General features: G+C 49.9%; 1 protein-coding gene across 1 annotated transcript in view; it reads left to right on the top strand.

Annotated features, from left to right (window-relative positions):
* Positions 1 to 4,915: 4,915 nt before the first annotated feature.
* nsmfa (NMDA receptor synaptonuclear signaling and neuronal migration factor a) overlaps positions 4,916 to 19,559 on the top strand; it is a 28,863-nt gene continuing 14,219 nt past the window's right edge. The window contains exons 1-6 of the mRNA XM_047045930.1: positions 4,916 to 5,200; positions 13,512 to 13,573; positions 13,790 to 14,674; positions 14,999 to 15,065; positions 15,646 to 15,651; positions 18,509 to 18,577. Of these exons, the coding sequence (XP_046901886.1) occupies positions 5,130 to 5,200; positions 13,512 to 13,573; positions 13,790 to 14,674; positions 14,999 to 15,065; positions 15,646 to 15,651; positions 18,509 to 18,577 (1,160 nt within the window). The 5' untranslated portion in view covers positions 4,916 to 5,129. The remainder of the gene's footprint in view (positions 5,201 to 13,511; positions 13,574 to 13,789; positions 14,675 to 14,998; positions 15,066 to 15,645; positions 15,652 to 18,508; positions 18,578 to 19,559) is intronic.

Below are 19,559 nucleotides of genomic sequence, written 5' to 3'. Positions count from 1 at the left end.
AATAAAAATGGAAGGGATAAGATCCCAGGAGGAACTGAAAAAGCCAGGTAAAAAATTAAATTTTTGCTCGCATTAATGTGAAGTTCCGATTTCACCTCACATTAAAACCTTGACTAGGTCCTAGTAATCCTATTCTCACTTGATGAGACAGTATTTATGTGCACCAACGATGACGACCCACCACGTTGGGATGACAGTGACGACCATGTTGATACAGTTCGTTAACAGACCACCAATGGGCTCATGCACATGGTTTATTATCGTTAGCTATTTGTAGTAGACCTACCCATTCTCCATGTAGGCCTAGTTGTTGCGAGTGCACGTATCGCAAGGGCACCTATCGCAGCGTCTAAATAGGCAGTAACCCAGACTCTGGCCCGCCGTCTAGTGGCGAGGAAAAATACTGGCCCGTGGCCCAAGTTACTTGCCGACCCCTGTTCTAGAGCTTTCATGCCGTTCTAGAGCTTGTCTGGGGAGCCGGAAAAGGTATGAAGGTAGGAAAAGGTAGGAAATTAGGAGGAAATTTAAAATAAAATAAAATTTAAATAAAATGTTGGTAGGAAAAGGAGGTGCCGTAGACGATGAGGGAACAGGGAGAAGAGGAGCTCGCCTCCTGGGAGGGGGGGGGGGGGGTCAGAGGATGAATTGTGACCACAGACAGCTCGCCTGCAGCCACGTGAGTCCCAAGTAACGGGCATTCCATAACAAGCAAGATGGAGACCTTTAGCAATGTGTCATCCCCACCTGAATTCCCCCACCGCCATCAACCACTGTCACGCCATGGAAATGTCGCAGAGGGGAGGCGTGGGCGCCGAAGGGGATTCCCGTCAACCGGGAGAATGGCAATTATCCTCCCACGCATCCTGACATCTGCATACGTAAGCGTGTGGTCAATGGTGGTGGTGGCGGGGGGGGGGGGGGGGGGGGGGGGGGGGGGGTGAGACAGATGTTAGGGAGGTGGAGGATGAGTCAGCCCAGGAGAGAGTCACAGAGCTGGGCCTCCCTGAATGGGGTTGGGGGGGGGTTGTTCTCTAACATTGTGGTTACAACTGTGGTTGCAGGGGGCCTTGGGATACTGGATGTATCCCAATCGAAGGAGGATGTCATGAGAAGATGAGAGGGGCCGTTCTCAAGCGGGGCCTGGCTCAAAATGGGTCCCGTGTGCCGGTCGTTTCTGCATTGGCGTCCATAGTAACATGCTCCAGTGGATTGCTGTCAGCTTCACATGGCCCATCTCTATCACTCCATGATGGGGTTTTGGTCCAGTTTCACCCTAAGTGACCTATTCCATCGATATCAAAAGCTTGTTTATATTAGCATCCCGTCAAATTGGCTCATGCAAACGAAATGGCTCATTTACAAGCTGTGATAGATGTTATGAGGACGTACATCTGCTCTGTAAGAAAGCAGAAACGGAGATGGACAGAGAGAGAGACCTTGTCTTTCAATCACAAGGACCACTTTTATGTGACATCCACCAAGTCCCTTTTCCATTGTTTGCCCCATTAAAAATATAAAGTCTATGGATTTAGAGTAACTTGCTCTAGCGATGTTGAAAAAGTCAGTACCCATAAAGACATTGGCGTTCGGAAGTAAAGCGAGAGAGAGAGAGAAACGAAGAGGGAGAGAAAGAGAGAGAGAGAGAGAGAGAGAAAGAGGGGGACGAGTGAGTTTGACATCAAATCTGCCTTTGGCAGCTCATTCAGGGCATCATCACCCTGCTTCAGGATGTGCTCACAGTGGCTCATCAACTACAGTATGCTGGGCCAGTGTAATTATATTCACGGCAGCCTTGTTCCAGGGAGATGGATGCGAGGCACAGAGCATGCGAGCAGAGGAAGGAGAATGGGATGGATGGGTGCTGGCCGACCTTGTTGTTTTTTTTTTGTTGCTTTCACTGGTGGCTTTGGCTCGACCGCCCGGAGGAGAGGGGGAGAGCAGAGGAAGGAGAAGTGAGAGGAGAGGGAGAGGGGAGGGAGAGGGGAGGGAGAGGAGGGAGAGGAGGGAGAAAGGAAGAGGGGAGAGGGAAGTGAGAGAAAAGGAGAGGGGAGGAGAACCAGGCAGTTTTGTGTGCGTGTGTGTGGGTGCGTGTCTGTGTTTGTGTGTGTGAGAGTGTGTGTAAGTCTCTATTTGCATGTCGGCTTTCCCTCATGTCAATACCATACACTCCAGCTGTACACATGGCTAAGTACCCAAAGCACAAAATCCATGCACTCAGCATACCCACACATACACAAACATATACGATCCCTTTCTCGCTTACTGTTCGCCGATTGCACGATCCATCATCTGTCAGGGAACATCTCCCCTGCTCGGCCACACTTGATTTCCATCTCATCCCTCCCTTTCTTTCGTTTTACTGCTGCCATTTATCTCCCCCGTTCCTCCGGGACCTTCCTCTCTCTGTCATACAAGCACATATACCGTATCTAGTATCTAGTATCTAGTATACTTTCATGTTGAGCCCACTCCAATTAAAGCACCACATTCTCATCTCCTCGATGTCCCTTTTTCAAATTCCAATTCGAAAAAAAGTGAGCCCACAGGGGTGGAAGTCTTTCTTTAGACAGAGGCCCCAAACAACAGTAACAAACACAGGTGAACAACACAAATGTATCCAACACACAACCGTAATTCCATGGATCTTAAAATCCTATGTCAAATGACAATAGCAGGAGGGTTGGGTTGTTTATGAGTTTGATTTCATGCACTCTAATTCTATACAGGCACATCTTCTCGTACCCCTTTTCTGCTAGGACACAGTCACCTCGGTGTAGGAACTCTGCTGGGTGAGATTCAGCTCCAGCGATTGGCTGAACCATCCCCCTTAAGCATCAAGGTCGGCTCTGTCTCCTTCTCGAGCACGCCTGCCATACCACCATCCGAGAGGCACTGGGGGGGATGCTGCTATCACACCTGTGGGTCTCCCTGGCAGGGTCGGAGATATCAGTCTCATTCGTCTCCCCCTCAGGACCTTTCAGTGATACCAGTGTGGAGTCTCCCCGACTATACCCTATCGTTCCCTAATTCCTCAAGGTAAGCTCTCAAACCTCTAATAGCCTGGAGCCCCTCCTAGCAGCTGTTCCCATCTAGTCTGATCGAATCAGCTATTTCTCATAAGCACAGAAGGATACTATTTAGGAGCATACTGCTTGGCCAAAAATGTGTTCTGTTTCAGAACCATGGATAGCTACTAGTGCAGGCCCTGCTGTTTCAGGACCCTGGAGAGCGTCATTTCTGGCTCTCAGTGGGAAGCTTTAAGAAGCCATAATAATTTTTCCATGACCACAGCAGGACATTTACATTTTTTCTTTCAGAAGTCAATAAGATAGTCTCTTACGAGTGAATTAGTAGGACAATCAGACTCGTCCAAATGGATAAGAGTGAATCTCCGGTTTAATTTGAAGCTGTAATCAGCATAGTATTGATCAGTGGTTTCGTCAATCAAAAGAGAAAGGAAAGACGCATCATTTATAGATTAGAGGTCTTGGCGAAGCTTATCGTTTACCTCCTTAATTTTTTCAACTTGTTTTCTCACTTCTTTGGTATTCCCTTCTTCATTGCGTCCTCCATTTTTATTTGCTTTTTTATGTGTAGGAACATTTTTGTAGTCCCACACACACACACACAAACACACACAGAAACACGCACATATTCTCTCTCCTCGTTTCTTTTTCCCCTCTTCCTGGAACGAAGACCTCCTATTGTGGCTTCTATCTGGCAACAGTTCCCCTGCTGCACTCTTCTTTAGTGTGTGGTGCAGCCACGCTGTTCCTCTCTTCATTCATCCCTCCATCTCCCCTCCGTCATCTGGAGCTCCTCTCCTCGGCAACCCCCCCCCCTCCCAGTCACCCCCCCCCCCCCCCCCCCCCCCCCCCCTTCCTTCATCTGCAGTCTGTCCACACGCGGCCAGTCTCCTCACTACTGTCTAAAACTATTTACTGCTTAACTGCCTCCAGGCCCAAGCAGAAGACTCTGGGGAGGAGTGGGGGGGTATTTTATTTATTGATCCCCTTTTTGTGTCATGTGCGTTTGTGTAGTGGGAGTGCACGCGTGTCTGCGTCTTTCGTCCACTCAGACGCACACGCGCGCGCGCACACAAATGAAAGCAGCCCAAGGACGATCCAGCTGCGGATTGATTTGTGAATTGATTGATTGATCAATGTGGTGTTTGAAGGCTGATGGTCCCATTACTTACTGCTTTGTCTGCCCGTCTCTGTTTACCGAGTGCCACGTCTCCCATCATGCTGAGCTTTGCATGCTCACGGCCCTGTGACTTAACGATTCATGGGACCAGCCGACAGCAACGAAGCCACACATTAACATGTGTATCTGTTTAGTATGGATTTCTGTCAGAGTATCTCTAAGCAGATGGACTACAGAATGTACCTCAAGATGACTTGATACAGTCTAAACTGTCTATTTGGCTGGTTTTATGCCCGCTGTAGCCATCAACATGTAATCATGGTGACATCGGGGTAAGGAGTTGCGTACTTGTCAAATTCGGAATGTTCGAGGTCGGCTCAATTACCTGTGGTCCCCGGTGGGAATTCACCAAGATGAAGGAAGTGTAAGGAGTGTGGGTGCATGGGCTCCTTATATGGTTCTGTGGGTTTCCTTCCTCCCCGGCCCCTCCCCCACAGGCATACACAAACACACACACGCACACCTAGACACCTACACACACCGACACCCCTTATGATGATGACACCACGAGTCTAAACCCCTCCCCGTTCCATTTCCCTTGGTGGAGATCAATGAGGAAGGGAGAGAGAGAGAGAGAGAGGGAGAGAGAGAGCGAGAGAGAGAGCGAGAGAGAGAGAGAGAGAGAGAGTGGCGCGTGTCTGAGTGGAATCTTTCTGCACATTGATAACCTTACGCAAGTACCCTGAAGACAGCGGGGCGAGGAGGCGACTCAAATCTCACCAAGGCGTCCACCTAGCTTTCAAGCATTCTATTTTCAACAAGAGATCTCTGCGGACCTCAAAACACTTTAGAAACAGTGGGGTGCCCAGACCCGGGGCTTTTCGTGGATTTTTGGAAGCTTCTCGTGTTTTCTCGACGCATTTTTTCCGTGTTGAGGATCTCTGGAATGAGCCGTTTTCTGCACGCGTCGTGTCCATGCCAGCATGGGAACTGCCGTGTCTAAAAGAAAGACTTTGAGAAACGATGCGATATCTTCCGTGGCAGCAAAAGTTAGGTAAGTGTACCCGATCCTGACCGACCATCGATCGACATAGCATGTTTTGCGCAGATTGCATGACATCTGCGCTGATTTTCGTTTTGTCTGTCAAGTTACCAAACACAGTCAAACACTAAGTATGGACCCGTGCTGCAATTGTCTGTGGCAAAGACAAGTTATTATGCGTGGATGCCACCTAACAACGCATATGAACATGTAAAATCGCCGCTTTCACCTACTAATCGCACCACATCTGTCGTCCCGTGATGTTCACCTGGAGCATCTGCACCCTGCGCCCGTCGCTGTGTCTCCCGCCAGCCAGGGCGACATGACCGGATTTCATAAATAGCGACGGCATTTACTGCCGCAGGTGTCCTAAATGGCTGTTATTCCCGTGTATTGTAGCATTACTGGGCGCACGCACACAGGTGCACGCACACAGTTTAACCAAGCCACTTCAATGCTGAAAACATTGAACCAACGTGTGGTGGTTCGGATGGGGTATATATATGCTACCTCACAGAAGGACACAAAATATAGATGTGAGCATTGTTAGTCAAATTAAAAGCCTGGTTGTAGCCAGGACAAGGTTGTAATGCGACGCAGACGCATTCTGAAAGGAGACTATTGCTCAAAAAACGGGGAAAAAAAACGTTTTAAGTGTTGAACCCAGTGTAGGCTATCACGCTGATGCCCACTCTTCTGCAACAAAGGCGTTTGTAATGATGTGCTTTTGACCTTCCAACGGACACCCTGTCTCGGTTGCACTCCCGCCCCCGGCGGACAAATGATCTTACTATTCATTTATCAATCAGACGCAATTGACTCGCCTTCGGTGATCAGCAGTGAGTTACCGCGCCGGAGAGAGAAGGCATCAGAATGCCTATAAACTCAGGAACGCAAGCACACTCACGTCTCTCTGGCAGGTGTTGGGCTTTAGGACTGGTTAACGATTCCTCCGCGTCTAAACGTGCTTTCACATGTCACTATAAACACGTGTTGTAAATCTCCGGTTTTTTCCTCAGTCCGTTTGCAGACATGCGCGAACAGATCTGAACTAGAACCGAATAGCCGAAACCCAAACCGCAGTCTTTATGGATTTCAGGGAACGACGGGGTCTGCTCGCATACTGCCGTTGAAACCCAGACCGTTATAAATCGTTCAGAAGTTAAAATAGGAAGCGATTGACAGATAATTCATGATTTGAGATCATCTAACCATTTTTTCGATTAAGGTCACTGAAACGACCTTGATGTCCAGACTTAGATGTGTGAAGGAATGTTGTTACATCATCAGGTGTGTATGTGCCTCTGCTACAGTGCGTGTGTGTGTGTGTGCGTGTGTGTGTGTGTACCACTCTCCGTGTGCATGGCAGGCTGCGCTACGTGCCGAACACAAAAATGGCTATGATGAGAGAGAAGACCCTGGGCACGTCACACGCACAAACACACTCTTACACACACACACACACAAACACACACACACACATACACTGTATGCCTCCCTTCTGACACAACAGAGCTAACAGGCTTCTACAGTCTCAGGTTGAGGCTGAACCCTCATCCTATCTAATATGGCTTCAGTCAGCATGACCCTTGACATCACATAACACACTGTTAACATCTGCCTGTCCCATAGTGATGACCTCATAAATGCAAGAGAACCACACACCCTCACACAGACACACACGAATAATAACACATACATGCAAGCACACACCTCACACACGTGCAGACACTCTACGGAACACACACATACATTCGTGTCCATACGTGTCGTGTGGACTATGTCATAGATGATTGGTTTTCGGAGACAGCTTGTTTCGTGTTTTTTTACGTTGAAAATGTCAAGGTCTTGGGTGCCTTAAACACACACACACAGACACACACACACACACTTTCCTGCTATGCCCTTTTATAGGTGGCCACGTTCCTGTCTCCTTCACCACACACAGTCCTGCCATCACACAAACACAGAATCCTCCGATCCTGCGCTCCTCTCCTCCCCGTTCTGCTCTTCTGTCGACTGTCTGAAGGGCAGACTGGGCTCCGCCACTCAATGAGCGGCTAGTAATGTCTGAACTGCATGTCTGCAGTGCTCTCTCAGGAGCTCAGTCCCCATCCCTGCTTTACCTGCTGTCTCTCTCTCTCGCTCTCTCTCTCTCTCGCTCTCTCTCTCTCTCTCTCTCTCTCTCTCTCTCTCTCTGTCTGTCTGTCTGTCTGTCTGTCTTCTCTCTCTCTCTCTCTCTCTCTCTCTCTCTCTCTCTCTCTCTCTCTCTCTCTCTCTCTCTCTCTCTCTCTCTCTCTCTCTCTCCGTCTCTCTGTCTCTCTCTCACTCCCTCCTTCTGCTTGACCAGAGCCGTAGGCAGTATGCTCTTTCCTTGTACCCCCTAAAGCCACACTATCCACATGTACTCCTTAACGTTCGCCTACCCTTTTAGCTCCATAAATGGCCCCCGATGACCTCACCCCCCCAACCCCCTGCATAATCCCCCCCCCCCCCTGCCAACTGCACAGTCTTGAGTAATGTCTACCCCCCTGCATCACAGTTCAGGGCTTTGTTGGCGCTCCCCCACCCCCGCTCCCCCCCCCCCCCCCACCCCCTCAGTTTCACCTCAGACGCTGCCAGACACTCAGCACCCAGCAAGGCATCCCCAGGAGAAATAGACCCCGCGTGTGGACGTGCAGCGTTGGCCCACCATATGGCCAAGCTCACTGCTCCCCCGGCCTGGGTCTGTCTGTCTGATGGATGAGGTCGGCTGGGCTCCTCCACAACTGCGAGGGTGAGGTCTCTCTCTCTTTCTCTCCACCCTCTACCGTCTGACTCATCCACCAGCTGATTTGGTGTCAGAAAATGCTAGGTCACCCTGAAGGGGTTTAACCTTGCTAAAGAGCGCCGGAAGGGGACTAATCAGACACCCGGGGTGGGATACACACACACACACACACAGAGGTATGAGTGTGGCTGAGTCATCACTGAGTAACGTAACATATAGTGCAGTTGAACTGTATGTTTTACTGTGCGCCCCCAAACACAAACACAGAACAGTAGCAAAGCAGCATTATGCTCTGTACCGACACAGACAAGCTGGATGTGGGGGTGTGGAATGTGGAGGAATGTGCTTAAGTTCACAGATCAGTCTTGGTTTTGAGGTTGTTGAGTTCATATAGTTCCTCTCAGCCAATCAATCTTCTCTCGCTCGGCTAAGTGTCTAGCTTTTCTGATGTGTTGATTGGATAGTTCAGAGAGTGAGATAGACTGACGCAGAGTGAGATGCAAATGAGAACATGGCCATCTTGTTTGGTGTGTGTGTGTGTGTCTGTGTTTGCACCCATCCTGATTACGAAACAGGTCACACTGAGCCCTCAGGCGGAAGAGAACTAGGGAGAGAAAAAAAGCGAGGGATGAAATCAAGCTTGACCTGCAGCCTTGTACCTGGGAATAGCGAGACTTGGAGGGAGAACACAAACGTGCTTCTGTAAAGGAGAGTGAGAGAATGAAGATCAGCTGTAGGCCACAGGACAGAAGCATCCAGAAAAGGAAAGGAAGAGAGATTTCACGATAAACGAAAAGCTTGTTCTGCCGCATCTTTCACGAAGGATGAAAACAATGCAAGTAGATTCAGTCGACCAAATATGCTTGGCCCCTGGTCAGCCATTCATTAACAACTAGTACATCACTCTGTCATCTTTATATTCGTATGTCTTTGACACATGGTACATTTACGGTTCTAAAAGTTTTTATCAACTAGCCTGAGATGCTGCTGACCTGCAAAACTCTCTCTCTCTCTCTCTCTCTCTCTCTCTCTCTCTCTCTCTCTCTCTCTTTATTTGAACCTGTGAGGGTGCTTGCTGTAATTGCGTTGTTGGTGAGCGATGATACAAATGACTGTGTGACACTTCAGCCACGAAGCCGCTCTCCAGTGCTCTGGATGGGTGTTATGCAAGTGTACGTGTCGGCGTGCGTGAGTGTGTGCCATGCGTCAGGAGTGGCAACCGTGGTGGCAAGGGCTCCTCGAGTGTCACTCGAGGGGACGCTTTAACGGCTGCTCCCATCGGAAGCGCCGACCCCCCGTGCTCCATAATACGCCTCTTACGTGAGTCCACAATCGCTTACTGCCCTCCGGTCCAGAAGCACTCTCAAGAGGTCGTCAGCCCTGTGACTTAGAAGGGCTGAGCTCGAGAGAAGAAATCATAAAGAAAAAGGATTCCGTTAGCGCAGCCGCGGGGGGATTTGATTGGCCGACCGTTCTCTCCAGGTCGTTGTTTATGGTTGGGAGAAGAAGCCAAATGGGAGCCCTAAATGGGACTGTCGCGTTAGAACCAGCTGGAGGTGTCGCCGGAGAAGACACGGGCCGGGTTTCCCAGATTCGTTAAGAAGCTCTTAACGCTAAGAGCTTCTTCGGAGCGTTCTAAGAGCGTTCTAGAGCGTTCCTAAGAAGCTCTTAGCGTTAAAAGCTTCTTAACGAATCTGGGAAAGCCGGCCATGGTCTGTTTCTGTGCCGTAGTACGGAGAACCATGACCATTGAAACGTTTCCAAGACGTAATTTTAAGATCTAAGTGTAAGTCAAAGAAGACAAAAAGGACGAGTCGAAAGAGAGAGAGAGAATGGGAGTTGTCAGCCAACTCATTCTTGACTGACCGGTCAGAAAGGAAAGTAGCGCCCCCTGTGTTCATGGTGGGGCAGTGCCTCGAACACTTCAAAGCCATAGATCTTTCCTCAAGCAACGTCAGTCCCTCACAGACGTCAACAGCACCAGAGAGCTGTGCCGGTCTGTGTGGCTGTGTCATGTTGTCTTATCCGGGCTGGCAAAGTTCATGAACACGGCGGGATGTTCTTTGTTATCACTGTTCAAACCCAGGTACTGAACATATCTCTTCACCCCAGAAACAGTGACAATGATCTTGGATGCGTGTGTGTCTGTGTTAGTGTGTGTCTGCAGGCACAGTCGGTTGTCATCTCCATCTCTCTCCTCTCTCCCCACTGTGCTCCACTTCCCCCCTCTCTGCGGTCGGCTGGCTCTGGCTCTCTTTTTGTAATTTTGCCTCTTTCTACTCTCCACACTCCACTTCCTCTCTGTCGTCGTCGTTCCCTCCCAGCCTCGCTCCCCTCATCCTCTCTGTCCTCCCTCCTCCAAAGTCACACCGCTTTCCTGGCCTTCCTCTTTCCTCGTCTCACGTCTGAGAGCGTGCCTCGTCCTCTCTCTGCGTCTCTCCTTATTTTTCTCTCACCCATTTTCACAATCCCCCCCTCCTCCTCAAAAAAGCACACGTTTAATCTCACTCTCTCTCTCTCTCTCTTTACTATCTCTCTCTCTCTCTGCCTTTCCTCCTCCTCTGTTTACACTCATGGTTTATGGATGACGTCTCCCAGGCCACCGTGTGTGTGTGTGTGTGTGTGTGTGCTTTTTGTTGATTTTAATGAAAGCCTCTTGCCTTTGAATAATAAAAAAGAGAAAAATGAAAAAGTCTGGGAGCTTCAGAAAGAGAGCCCTTCCACCACACCAGTTTAATCTGTACCAGGTCTGTACCATCTGACTGGCTAGATTACAGCTCTCTCTCTCTCTCTCTCTCTCTCTCTCTCTCTCTCTCTCTCTCTCTCTCTCTCTCTCTCTCTCTGTCTCTCTCTCTCTCCTCTCCACCTCTCTCTTTTATGCACACACACATTCTGGCTATAGTCATGGAGAGAGACTGCCTCTGTAAAGCCAAGGTGCAGTGACAGGATTGCAGTGGTGTACGGTTAGATTATGATTGGATGACAAGGCTGTGCACATGTCGAGCCCCTCCTGTGACGCCCTCAAATTGGAGGGAGACACACACACACACAACTGCTCTGGCACGGAACATCTAAAAGCATTATGTCATCTGCAGCACCATAGGGGGTCACTAAAGAGAAAATCTGTACGATGAAAGGAAGAAGAGAGAGACAGGTAGGGAGACAGATAGAAAGGCAGATGGTTAGGCAAACCGACAGACAGGAAGGCAGGCAGAAATACAGACAGGTAGACAGGCAGGCAGGTAGAAGAAAGACAGGAAGAAAGACAGACAGACAGACAAGAAGGCAGGCAGGCAAAAAGACAGATAGACATACAGACAAGAAGGGATGCAGAAAGACAGGCAGAAAGACAAACAGACAGGCAGAAATTCAGACAGGCAGGCAGAAAGACAAACAGACAGACAGGCAGAAAGACAGACAGACAGGCAGAGAGGCAGACAGGCAGGAATCTCAGGCTCAGGGTTCTCTTAAGGAGTCTGCAACTCAGTTTGTGGCTGTGCTTGCTTTAATAATTAACAGTGCTGTCAGGGATAAGGAGTACATTTATACATAGACCCACAGCTCTTCCGTGTGTATATTTATGTGAGATGGCGTGGGTCTTATCCCCGGTTTGAGGGGGCCGACAGGAAGTGATGTCGTTCTCTTACAGGAGGCTCATCCCTTGGTCTAATCCTCATCCGTCAGAAGCTGGGCCAGGGATGCATCTCCTTTTCACAGACACACACACACCCCCCCCCCCCACACACACACACACCTCGCACATATCTCACACACATGCAGCACCCCTCTCCCCCCTGCACAGTCACACAGATGCGTACTGCATGGGGTGGCGATGCAGCTGAGATGAAAGCCTCCTGTCATCTTCTCTCAGATTAGTCTCAAACGCGTCTCCTCCGTCTCCACCGCCGACCGCCGCGATCCGTTTCGGCACGGACGCGCAGCTCCCTCACGCTGTCTGTTTGTGATGCTGCACATCAACTGGGCTTGTGTCTCTCTGTAGTCCCGTCAGTCAGACGGGAGAGAGCGGCGCCTCACCTGACTCCTCCGTCGTCTCCCTTCCGTCCTCTCTTCTCCTCGTCTCCCGTAGCAGTCTGCCTCTCCTTCCCTGTGTCTTGTTCACCTTGGCTCCTCTCCTCGTCTCTCTCTGTTTGTCTCTCTCTCCTTGTCTGTGCTTGTCTCCTCTCCTGGTTTCCCCTCTTCTTGTGCCCCCCCCCCCCCCGACACACACACACACACTCAAACTCTAAACTGTCTGACTCATCTGTCATCCATTGTTTTTGTTGCAGCCCCCCCTGCTGTTTCTCCGTCATCTATTTCACTCCGACTCTGATATTGAGTAGCTTTCTCTCCCGCCTTCACCTGCTAATGAAAACAGACAGTTTAATAGTAGCAGTTCTCCGATCTCAGGCTGTTCTCTGAAACACGTCTTTTTTCTTGCGATCGAGGCCCAGCATTTGAAATGGCGCCGAGTGTCATCGTGCTGTGTGCACGCGGATGTGCGTGTGCAAAGTGGAGTTGAGCGTGTATGTAAAGACGTGAGGCAGTACTTTACACATGACACACACACATTTACATTTAGCAGACGCTCTTATCCAGAGTAAGTACAGGGACATTCCCCCGAGGCAAGTAGGGTAAATTGCCTTGCCCAGGGACACAAAGTCATGTGGCCCTGCTAGGAATCGAACTGGCAACCTTTAGATTACTAGCCCGATTCCCTAACCGCTCAGCCACCATCACTCCCAGGGGAGTCATGGACTCCCAGGGGAGTCATGGAGCTTCTCCACGTTCAGCAGTGCTTCTGTCTGTAGGTCTTTCCCTCAGTCGATATGCACACACACACAGGCATGGACACAGACACGTTATTTCTCGGACTCACATGAAGTTAGATATACACACAGAAGCACACACGTTTGCCCCAGAGAGAGGGGTGTGTGTCAACTTAGTGTCAGCACAGGACGTCTGAGGTCATGAGATGAAGTCCACCCAAGCCTTTTTTGCGGCATCCTTCGTTTCTCCATCTCCCGCTCTCTCTCCTACTCTCTTTATGTACCCTTCCCTGCCCATTCTTCTGTCCCTCCCTCCCTGTCTCTCCATCTCTGCATCTCACTCTCCCTCTGTGAATCTCTCTCTCCCCCCCTTCTCTCCTCTCCACCTCCACCTCCCCTGTTCACCCCCCCCACTCCTCTTCCACTCCCTCTCTCTTAGCCCGTCTGGAGTTCAGCGATAATACAGCTACATCTTAATCTGTGGGTGGCACCATCCTACAAAAGCAGGCAATTAAGTGTACAATCCTCCCCGTCTTTCTAATCCCTCCCTACTCCTTATCCCTCTCTTTTCCTATTTCGGTTTTTCTTTCTCTCGACCGTTCTCTTAATCCCTCCCTTCCCCTCGTCCCTCTGCCTCACTTTCTTTCTCTCTCCCTCTCTCTCCTTTGGCCCGTGTGTGTCCCTCCCGCGTCCTCTCTCACTCCTGTGCTCGTTCCCTCGCCCTCTCTCTTTCGTTCCCTCCACCCGTGTGTTAATGTGCGTGTGTGTCATGTGTGTGTCCCTACAGAGCAGCCCGAGCATTTGGAGAGTACCTGTCCCACACACACCCTGAAAACCGAAACGGATCAGGTCAGCGCCCCTGTCATCCCTCCAGTCCTGTTCATTGTGGTTCCAGTGGATCATTTCTCTTCTTGACCTCAAACTCATCCTAATTTTAATGTCACTACTTTATTCCTTTGTCCATCTTTCCCCCCACTCTTCTTTTTTCCCCTCTCTCTCTCTCCCTCCTCTTTCCTCTCTCTTCTTTTATAACCTCTTTCTCTCTCCCCCCCCCCCCCCCTGTAGCTCACCTACTCACTGATACCTTGGTGGGTCCCGACTCTGAGTCCCTCGAGGGCAGCTGTCCTCCAAACAACAACCTCCATCCCCACCTCCACCTCAGGGGTTCTCCGACCACATCCAATCCCAGCCTGGTGAATTCTCCGCTGGGTCTGCTCCAGCCACCGCCCCCCTCCATCACCACCACCACCTCCGGCATTTCCTCAGGCAAGCCCGTCCGGCTCTCCCTCGAGCGGAGTTTCTCGGCCGAGGAGGACCAGCAGAAGTGCGTGGAGTGCGCCCTGCAGCCTGCACGCGTCTACACCATCACCGGGGAGCACGGCATGCTGGGAAGCGGCCGGGGCAGCAAGGAGAGCCTGGAACTGGATGTCCTAAAGGGGGTTCCCTCGTCTTCGCGGGACCCCCACCACCCGAGCACCCTGGTCCAGCCCTCGACCTCCCCCTCCTCCTCCTCCCCCACCCAGCACCACCTCCGCCACCACCATGGAAGTGGGGGTGCCGGAAGCGGCAACCATCACCACGGCAACCATTACCATGCCGGTAACCACCACCATGCGGGGGGGAGCTCCGGCAGCGGGGGTGGAGGAGGGGGCGGGGCCAGCGGTGGGAGCAACCATCACAGTCTGAGCGTGGGCGGCGGTCACCATGGACACCACCACCACCTTTCCCAGCCCCCGCTGCAGAGCTCAGTGAGTGCCCACAACATCCGGGGCTGGGGCGAAGGGGGCAAGGGCGAGGAGTGCGGCGGCCTGGCGTGCGACTCCTGTGGGGGGGCCCCGTCACGCAGCCAGGGCTCCCTGGATCTGGAAAGTTCCACCCGCGAGGCAGGCAAGCAGCACAAGCGCCTAGAGCAGATGTGGAGTGTGGACCGGATGACTGGGCTGGAGAGAGGTGAGGGGGGAGAGGTCGCAGTGAGGGAGAGGCGCCGAAATCCAAGGGGTGGGGGTCGGTGTTGTGGGGTATGGGCAGGGCGGGAGGGAGGGGGCTGGGTTGGTGTCGAAGGCTGGATGTGACGTGGTCTGTATTTCTGACTAGTTCGTCTCTCCGTCTCTCCCTCTGTGTCTCCCCCTCTTCCTCTCTCCCTCTGTGGAGTGGATATGTGGAATGGTGCTGTTGTTGGTCGTGCTGTATCAACTCCATCCTCTACCTAATATACCGCTCTACCTGTTCATGGACACTGCTTTAACGTCAATTCATTGTTCTATCCGTCCCCAGAAGACAGCAACTGGTTTCCAAAGGAAAACATGTTCAGTTTCCAGACCGCCACGACAACCATGCAGGCGTGAGTACCATGCGCAAACGTTACATGCATCGCAAAGGCGTCACACCAACTCCATTTTCTCTCTGTCCTGCTATCTCGCTCTCTCCCCTACTCTCTTTCTCTCTCTCCTACTCTCTCTCTCCTATACGTTCTCTCTCTCTCTCTCTCTCTCTCTCTCTATCTCTCTCTCTCTCTCTCTCTTTCTCTCTCACACACACACATGCAAGGACAGGGAGGGAAAGGAAGATAGACACACACACACATTTAGTCCATAGGGGGTAATACACATTGTCAGAGTGACCTTTGGGAGACAGATGTTGGTGAAGGACATCCCGCTGCCTCTAACACCTGCCTCTCCGGGGACACACTGACCTCTTCACTCTCCCTGCTCCATGCTCTAATTGTCTTCCTCCCTCTGCCTCCTCTTTCTGATTCTTCCTCTCGCGCTCATGTCCTCTCTTTTTTCTCTGGCTCTCCCTCTATTCCTCTCTCTCCTCTCTCTCTCTCTTTCTCTCTCTCTGGCTCTCTAACTCACTGATCCCTATTTGAACATTTCCCCTCTCTCCCTCTGTTTCACGCAAACCGTCGATGGCCACCGCAGGATATCGTGAGTATTCACTCCATTCCACTAGCAGCTTACTACTGACCTCATCCCTAACCCTTGGACCCTAACCCCCTGTCAAGGCTGGGTGTTTGAAGTCACATGACTCTACTGTAACCGCTGAGCGAATAACAGGCAGGGGTGTACTGTATGTGTGTTTGTCGTCAAACCGCCAACCCCTATCATCCTGACTGTGGTTGTTACGTTCGAACATGACCGGACAGAAAAACAACCTACAATGACTCATTCTTCTCATGGGCGGTGTCCGCCTCAGATTAACAGCTGTGTGTTTGCTGGTCCAATCGCTGTCAGCAGCTCAACCCTGCTGTGCCCTAATGCAGGCTTTGCCATCAAGCAAATACGAGTGCCCAGGAGCCCTGTGTCTGAGCCAGACCACACTGAAACCAGGTCTACAAACAGGACATGAGCACCATCGGGGTGTTTTAGAAAGCGGGTTTAGTGAATACTTTGAGTTAGTTAACTAAAAGTTGATGGAAACTCTTGGTTTAGGGTTTCAAAGAGCCAGTTCAGCATTTCTCTGACTCAGTTACTATGGTAACGTACTCTGTGAAGCTATCCTGTTCATTGCACCTAAATAATATATACAATTTGCGCACGCACACACACATTTAGAAAACTGCTGCAGTGGTATTGATTTTTTAAATTAAATATCGGTTCATATTTGGCATGTTCGGCAGTCATATTGCTTTTATTCCACTGGGGTGAAATGGCCAGTTTTTGAAAAAAAAATTCTGGTGCGTTACAACGCTTAAGTATTTGGTGGATACCGCATGCACAGAAGCGTACATTAGATCTTCTCTTTTTATGCATGGAAATGACAGAAAGAGGCTTAGTTGAGCTGTATATACATAGCTGTATCCACCTTGGACTTACTTATAAGGACATTAAAAGTTTGTTTGCAAGTCGTCCCTACTGTTATCTAGAAAGACATAAAAAATGAATTTTGAAGTTGTGTTGTCTGTTTTGGCGCCACGGGATATATCTGTCTTGACTAGGGGTCTCATTTATAAACGTGGCATACTCAATTTGGATTTTTCTTCTGTACTAGGTCTGGGATTTCAGTGCATCAGTCGGTTTTCAGAAACACATTTTTTGTAGGTCCAATCAGCGAACAGAGGGTGTGGCTGAGAACAATGACGTTGATGTCGTGCACTAGTTTGAGTTGTAGTTCAGTAATGGCGGCGGAGAAAGATGCGAGCGAAGCTATTCTGGGCTTGTGGCAACACTGCCGAATATCCATATGTTAAAGCCGGAGGAAGAAAAATCTTTGCAGAGTTTTGTTGGTGGTCATGATGTTGTGGCCCTCCTCCCCATGGGTTTCGAGAAAAGTTTGATTTTCCAGCTACGGCAGCTATCTCCGTGGTGAAGGAGTTGGCTAAGGCGAACGCTAGCGATTGGTTTAAGCAGATCCATTAGTTTTAAACTTCAACAGAGTTAACTTCAACTTCAAGGAAGTTAACGCTTGTCAATGGAGCGATCCCAGCCCCTCTGTACAAATGAAATGTACAAGGGTCTGGTTAGAACCAGGCTAAAATATGCGACCTTCCACGCAAACTCTGACCCATGCGTACCCAGGCCTACGCCTACGCACATTTTGGAGACAGTGGGAATTGGCAACACAGATGACCGTACTGTAGTCAGACTGCTGAAAGGAAGAACGATTACTCGTAATATTTATATATTTTGTTTTCCTCACACACGTTTTTTCCACTCCATATCATCATTATCATTCAATCCAGCAGTGTTATTTGTGCTTGTACTGAGTGATAAAAAAAAAAGAACTTGTAAAATCCAACTCAAATCTTAACTCAAAATTCAGCGCTGTCTCAACATCGCATTGTCCACATGGGTGCAGGAGGAGGAGATGCCCTGACTGCATGGAATACAGGATAACATAATCCTACCTTTAGATAACCGCAGAACACAGTGTATAACTAAATATATTTAGTTATACACATATTTAATAATGTGCATATATCATCATCATATGTCAAAAACTGGAAATACAAGCTCCCACGCAATAGCTACACTCTACGTCCTCGTTATCAGTCCAAACTTTAATACTGTTCATGACAAAACGCTTTTGTTTTCAAATTGTATCTCGACTCGGGGTATTGCTAGCACAGTTGGTGGCAGCAACGATATGCTGCAACTCTCACTGTTTTTTTATTGGTGATCCACCGTCCACCAAATATTGTGGTTTTCGAGCCTCCACCTCGCCTACAAGTAACAGTGTCTGAGAAGAAAGAAAGTTTCTAATGCGCACAATAATCTTTTTTTCTTCCCTATGTCCCTTTAGGGGCTCCGTAGTTATCTGTTTTTCATTCATTGATGAGGGCTTTTTATATGCTCGTGCTCGCGAGTTTTACTCAATGTTATTAGACTCAGTCGACTGAACACATTTTTACCACGTGCTCAGAGTCAGTCAACCCAGTTGTGGTTTGAACTCAGAGTATGTTAACCCTGCTTTCTGAAATAACCCCCTTGACAATAGTAAGAAAAGAACAAAGAACAAACTCAAACAAAACCCTGTAGCTAGGCCTACCTTCTGTTGTCTTACCCTCTAACCTGATGCTAACCTAAGCTAAACCCATCAAACCAACTTTAAAAAGCCTGTCCAATCATGCTACCCTCTGATGTCCATTCAATGCTATCCCCCACCCCCGCCCCCACATCACCAACAGAGCCAGCTAAAACCAGCAGAGCTAGCGGTAGTGCTAACACCCCGGGCTGGCAGCTAACTATGGTAGCTAGCGGGCCGCGCGTCACGCTCTGCGCCCTCCTCATGCTAAGCCTGCCATTCTCTCCCCTCATCCTTTAATTCTGTGCCACGTCCCGGCAGGGTTTTCCGGGGATTTGTGCAGAAAAAGAGAAGAGAGAGGGATCAGGAAACGGCAGATGTCATCCAGAGGTACCGTGTCCCTAGCCACAGGGTTGTGTGCTAGATGTGCTACCGCTAGTGTTGGCTTTCCCTCACTGCTATTGTCCCTGGTCCCAAACCCTCTCAAATGTAACAAGCAAGACACTCAAAATGCCCTGCCCCCCCCCCCCCCCCCAGGAGAATGTCAGATCAGCTGTTGGCTTTAAATAAGAAAGTACACCCTGAAAGTGTGAAAAAGTTAGCCTCCCTTAAAGTATGTTGCACTGTTGCGTTGAGGGCAGATGGTAGTTGTACATGCATCTTCACTGGCCTGTTGTTGCTGACATTTTGGTATCATCTTACTGCAGTGAGCATTTGATTTACTAGGAGTGCAAGTGCTGACGATGGACCATATGTGAGGTTTTGTCAGATAGCAAGCTCATGCTAATGGTTGGGGAAATGCTAATAGTTGGTGAAGCCACTTGTGAAGCTCTGCGCTAATGTGGCTAGAGCTAGTTACTGGACTGGTCAGTGTGGGTGTGACTCCCCTCCGGGGTCCGGCTGGGTAGGTGAGGGCTGGGATCGTCAGAGACTGGTGCTCAACGAGCAAGCTCACGGTGCTCGGTGCTGCAGTAGAAGGTCACGGTGACACGGAGCTCAAGTCTGATTAATGGAGGAACAATAGAACGATTTGGGCTGTCTGGCAGATTCTGACAAGAGAGGGATAAGGGGATGAAAGAGAGACAGAGAGAGAGAGAGAGAGCGGAAGAGGCACAAGAAAGAGGGGAATAGATGGGGAAAGAGAGGACAATATTGGAGAAGCCTCCAGCAAACATGAATCCTGTATCGGAGAACACAAGGGATGAAATACAGAAGAGAGACAGAGTGGGAGAAAGCATGCTTTCAGCACTAGAGCCGTAGAGCCCTCGGACAGAACCACAGAACAAAATGAGAGAGATGATGTCAGAGGACATCACGACAACGGAGACGGGGGACAATGGAGCGAGGAAGTATGTGAGATGCCAAACAACGA

The sequence above is a fragment of the Hypomesus transpacificus genome, chromosome 22 (genome assembly GCF_021917145.1).
Source record: "Hypomesus transpacificus isolate Combined female chromosome 22, fHypTra1, whole genome shotgun sequence".
NCBI classification, from domain to species: domain Eukaryota; kingdom Metazoa; phylum Chordata; class Actinopteri; order Osmeriformes; family Osmeridae; genus Hypomesus; species Hypomesus transpacificus.
Note: the sequence above shows the minus strand (reverse complement) of the source record. Positions and strands in the feature narration are given on the sequence as shown.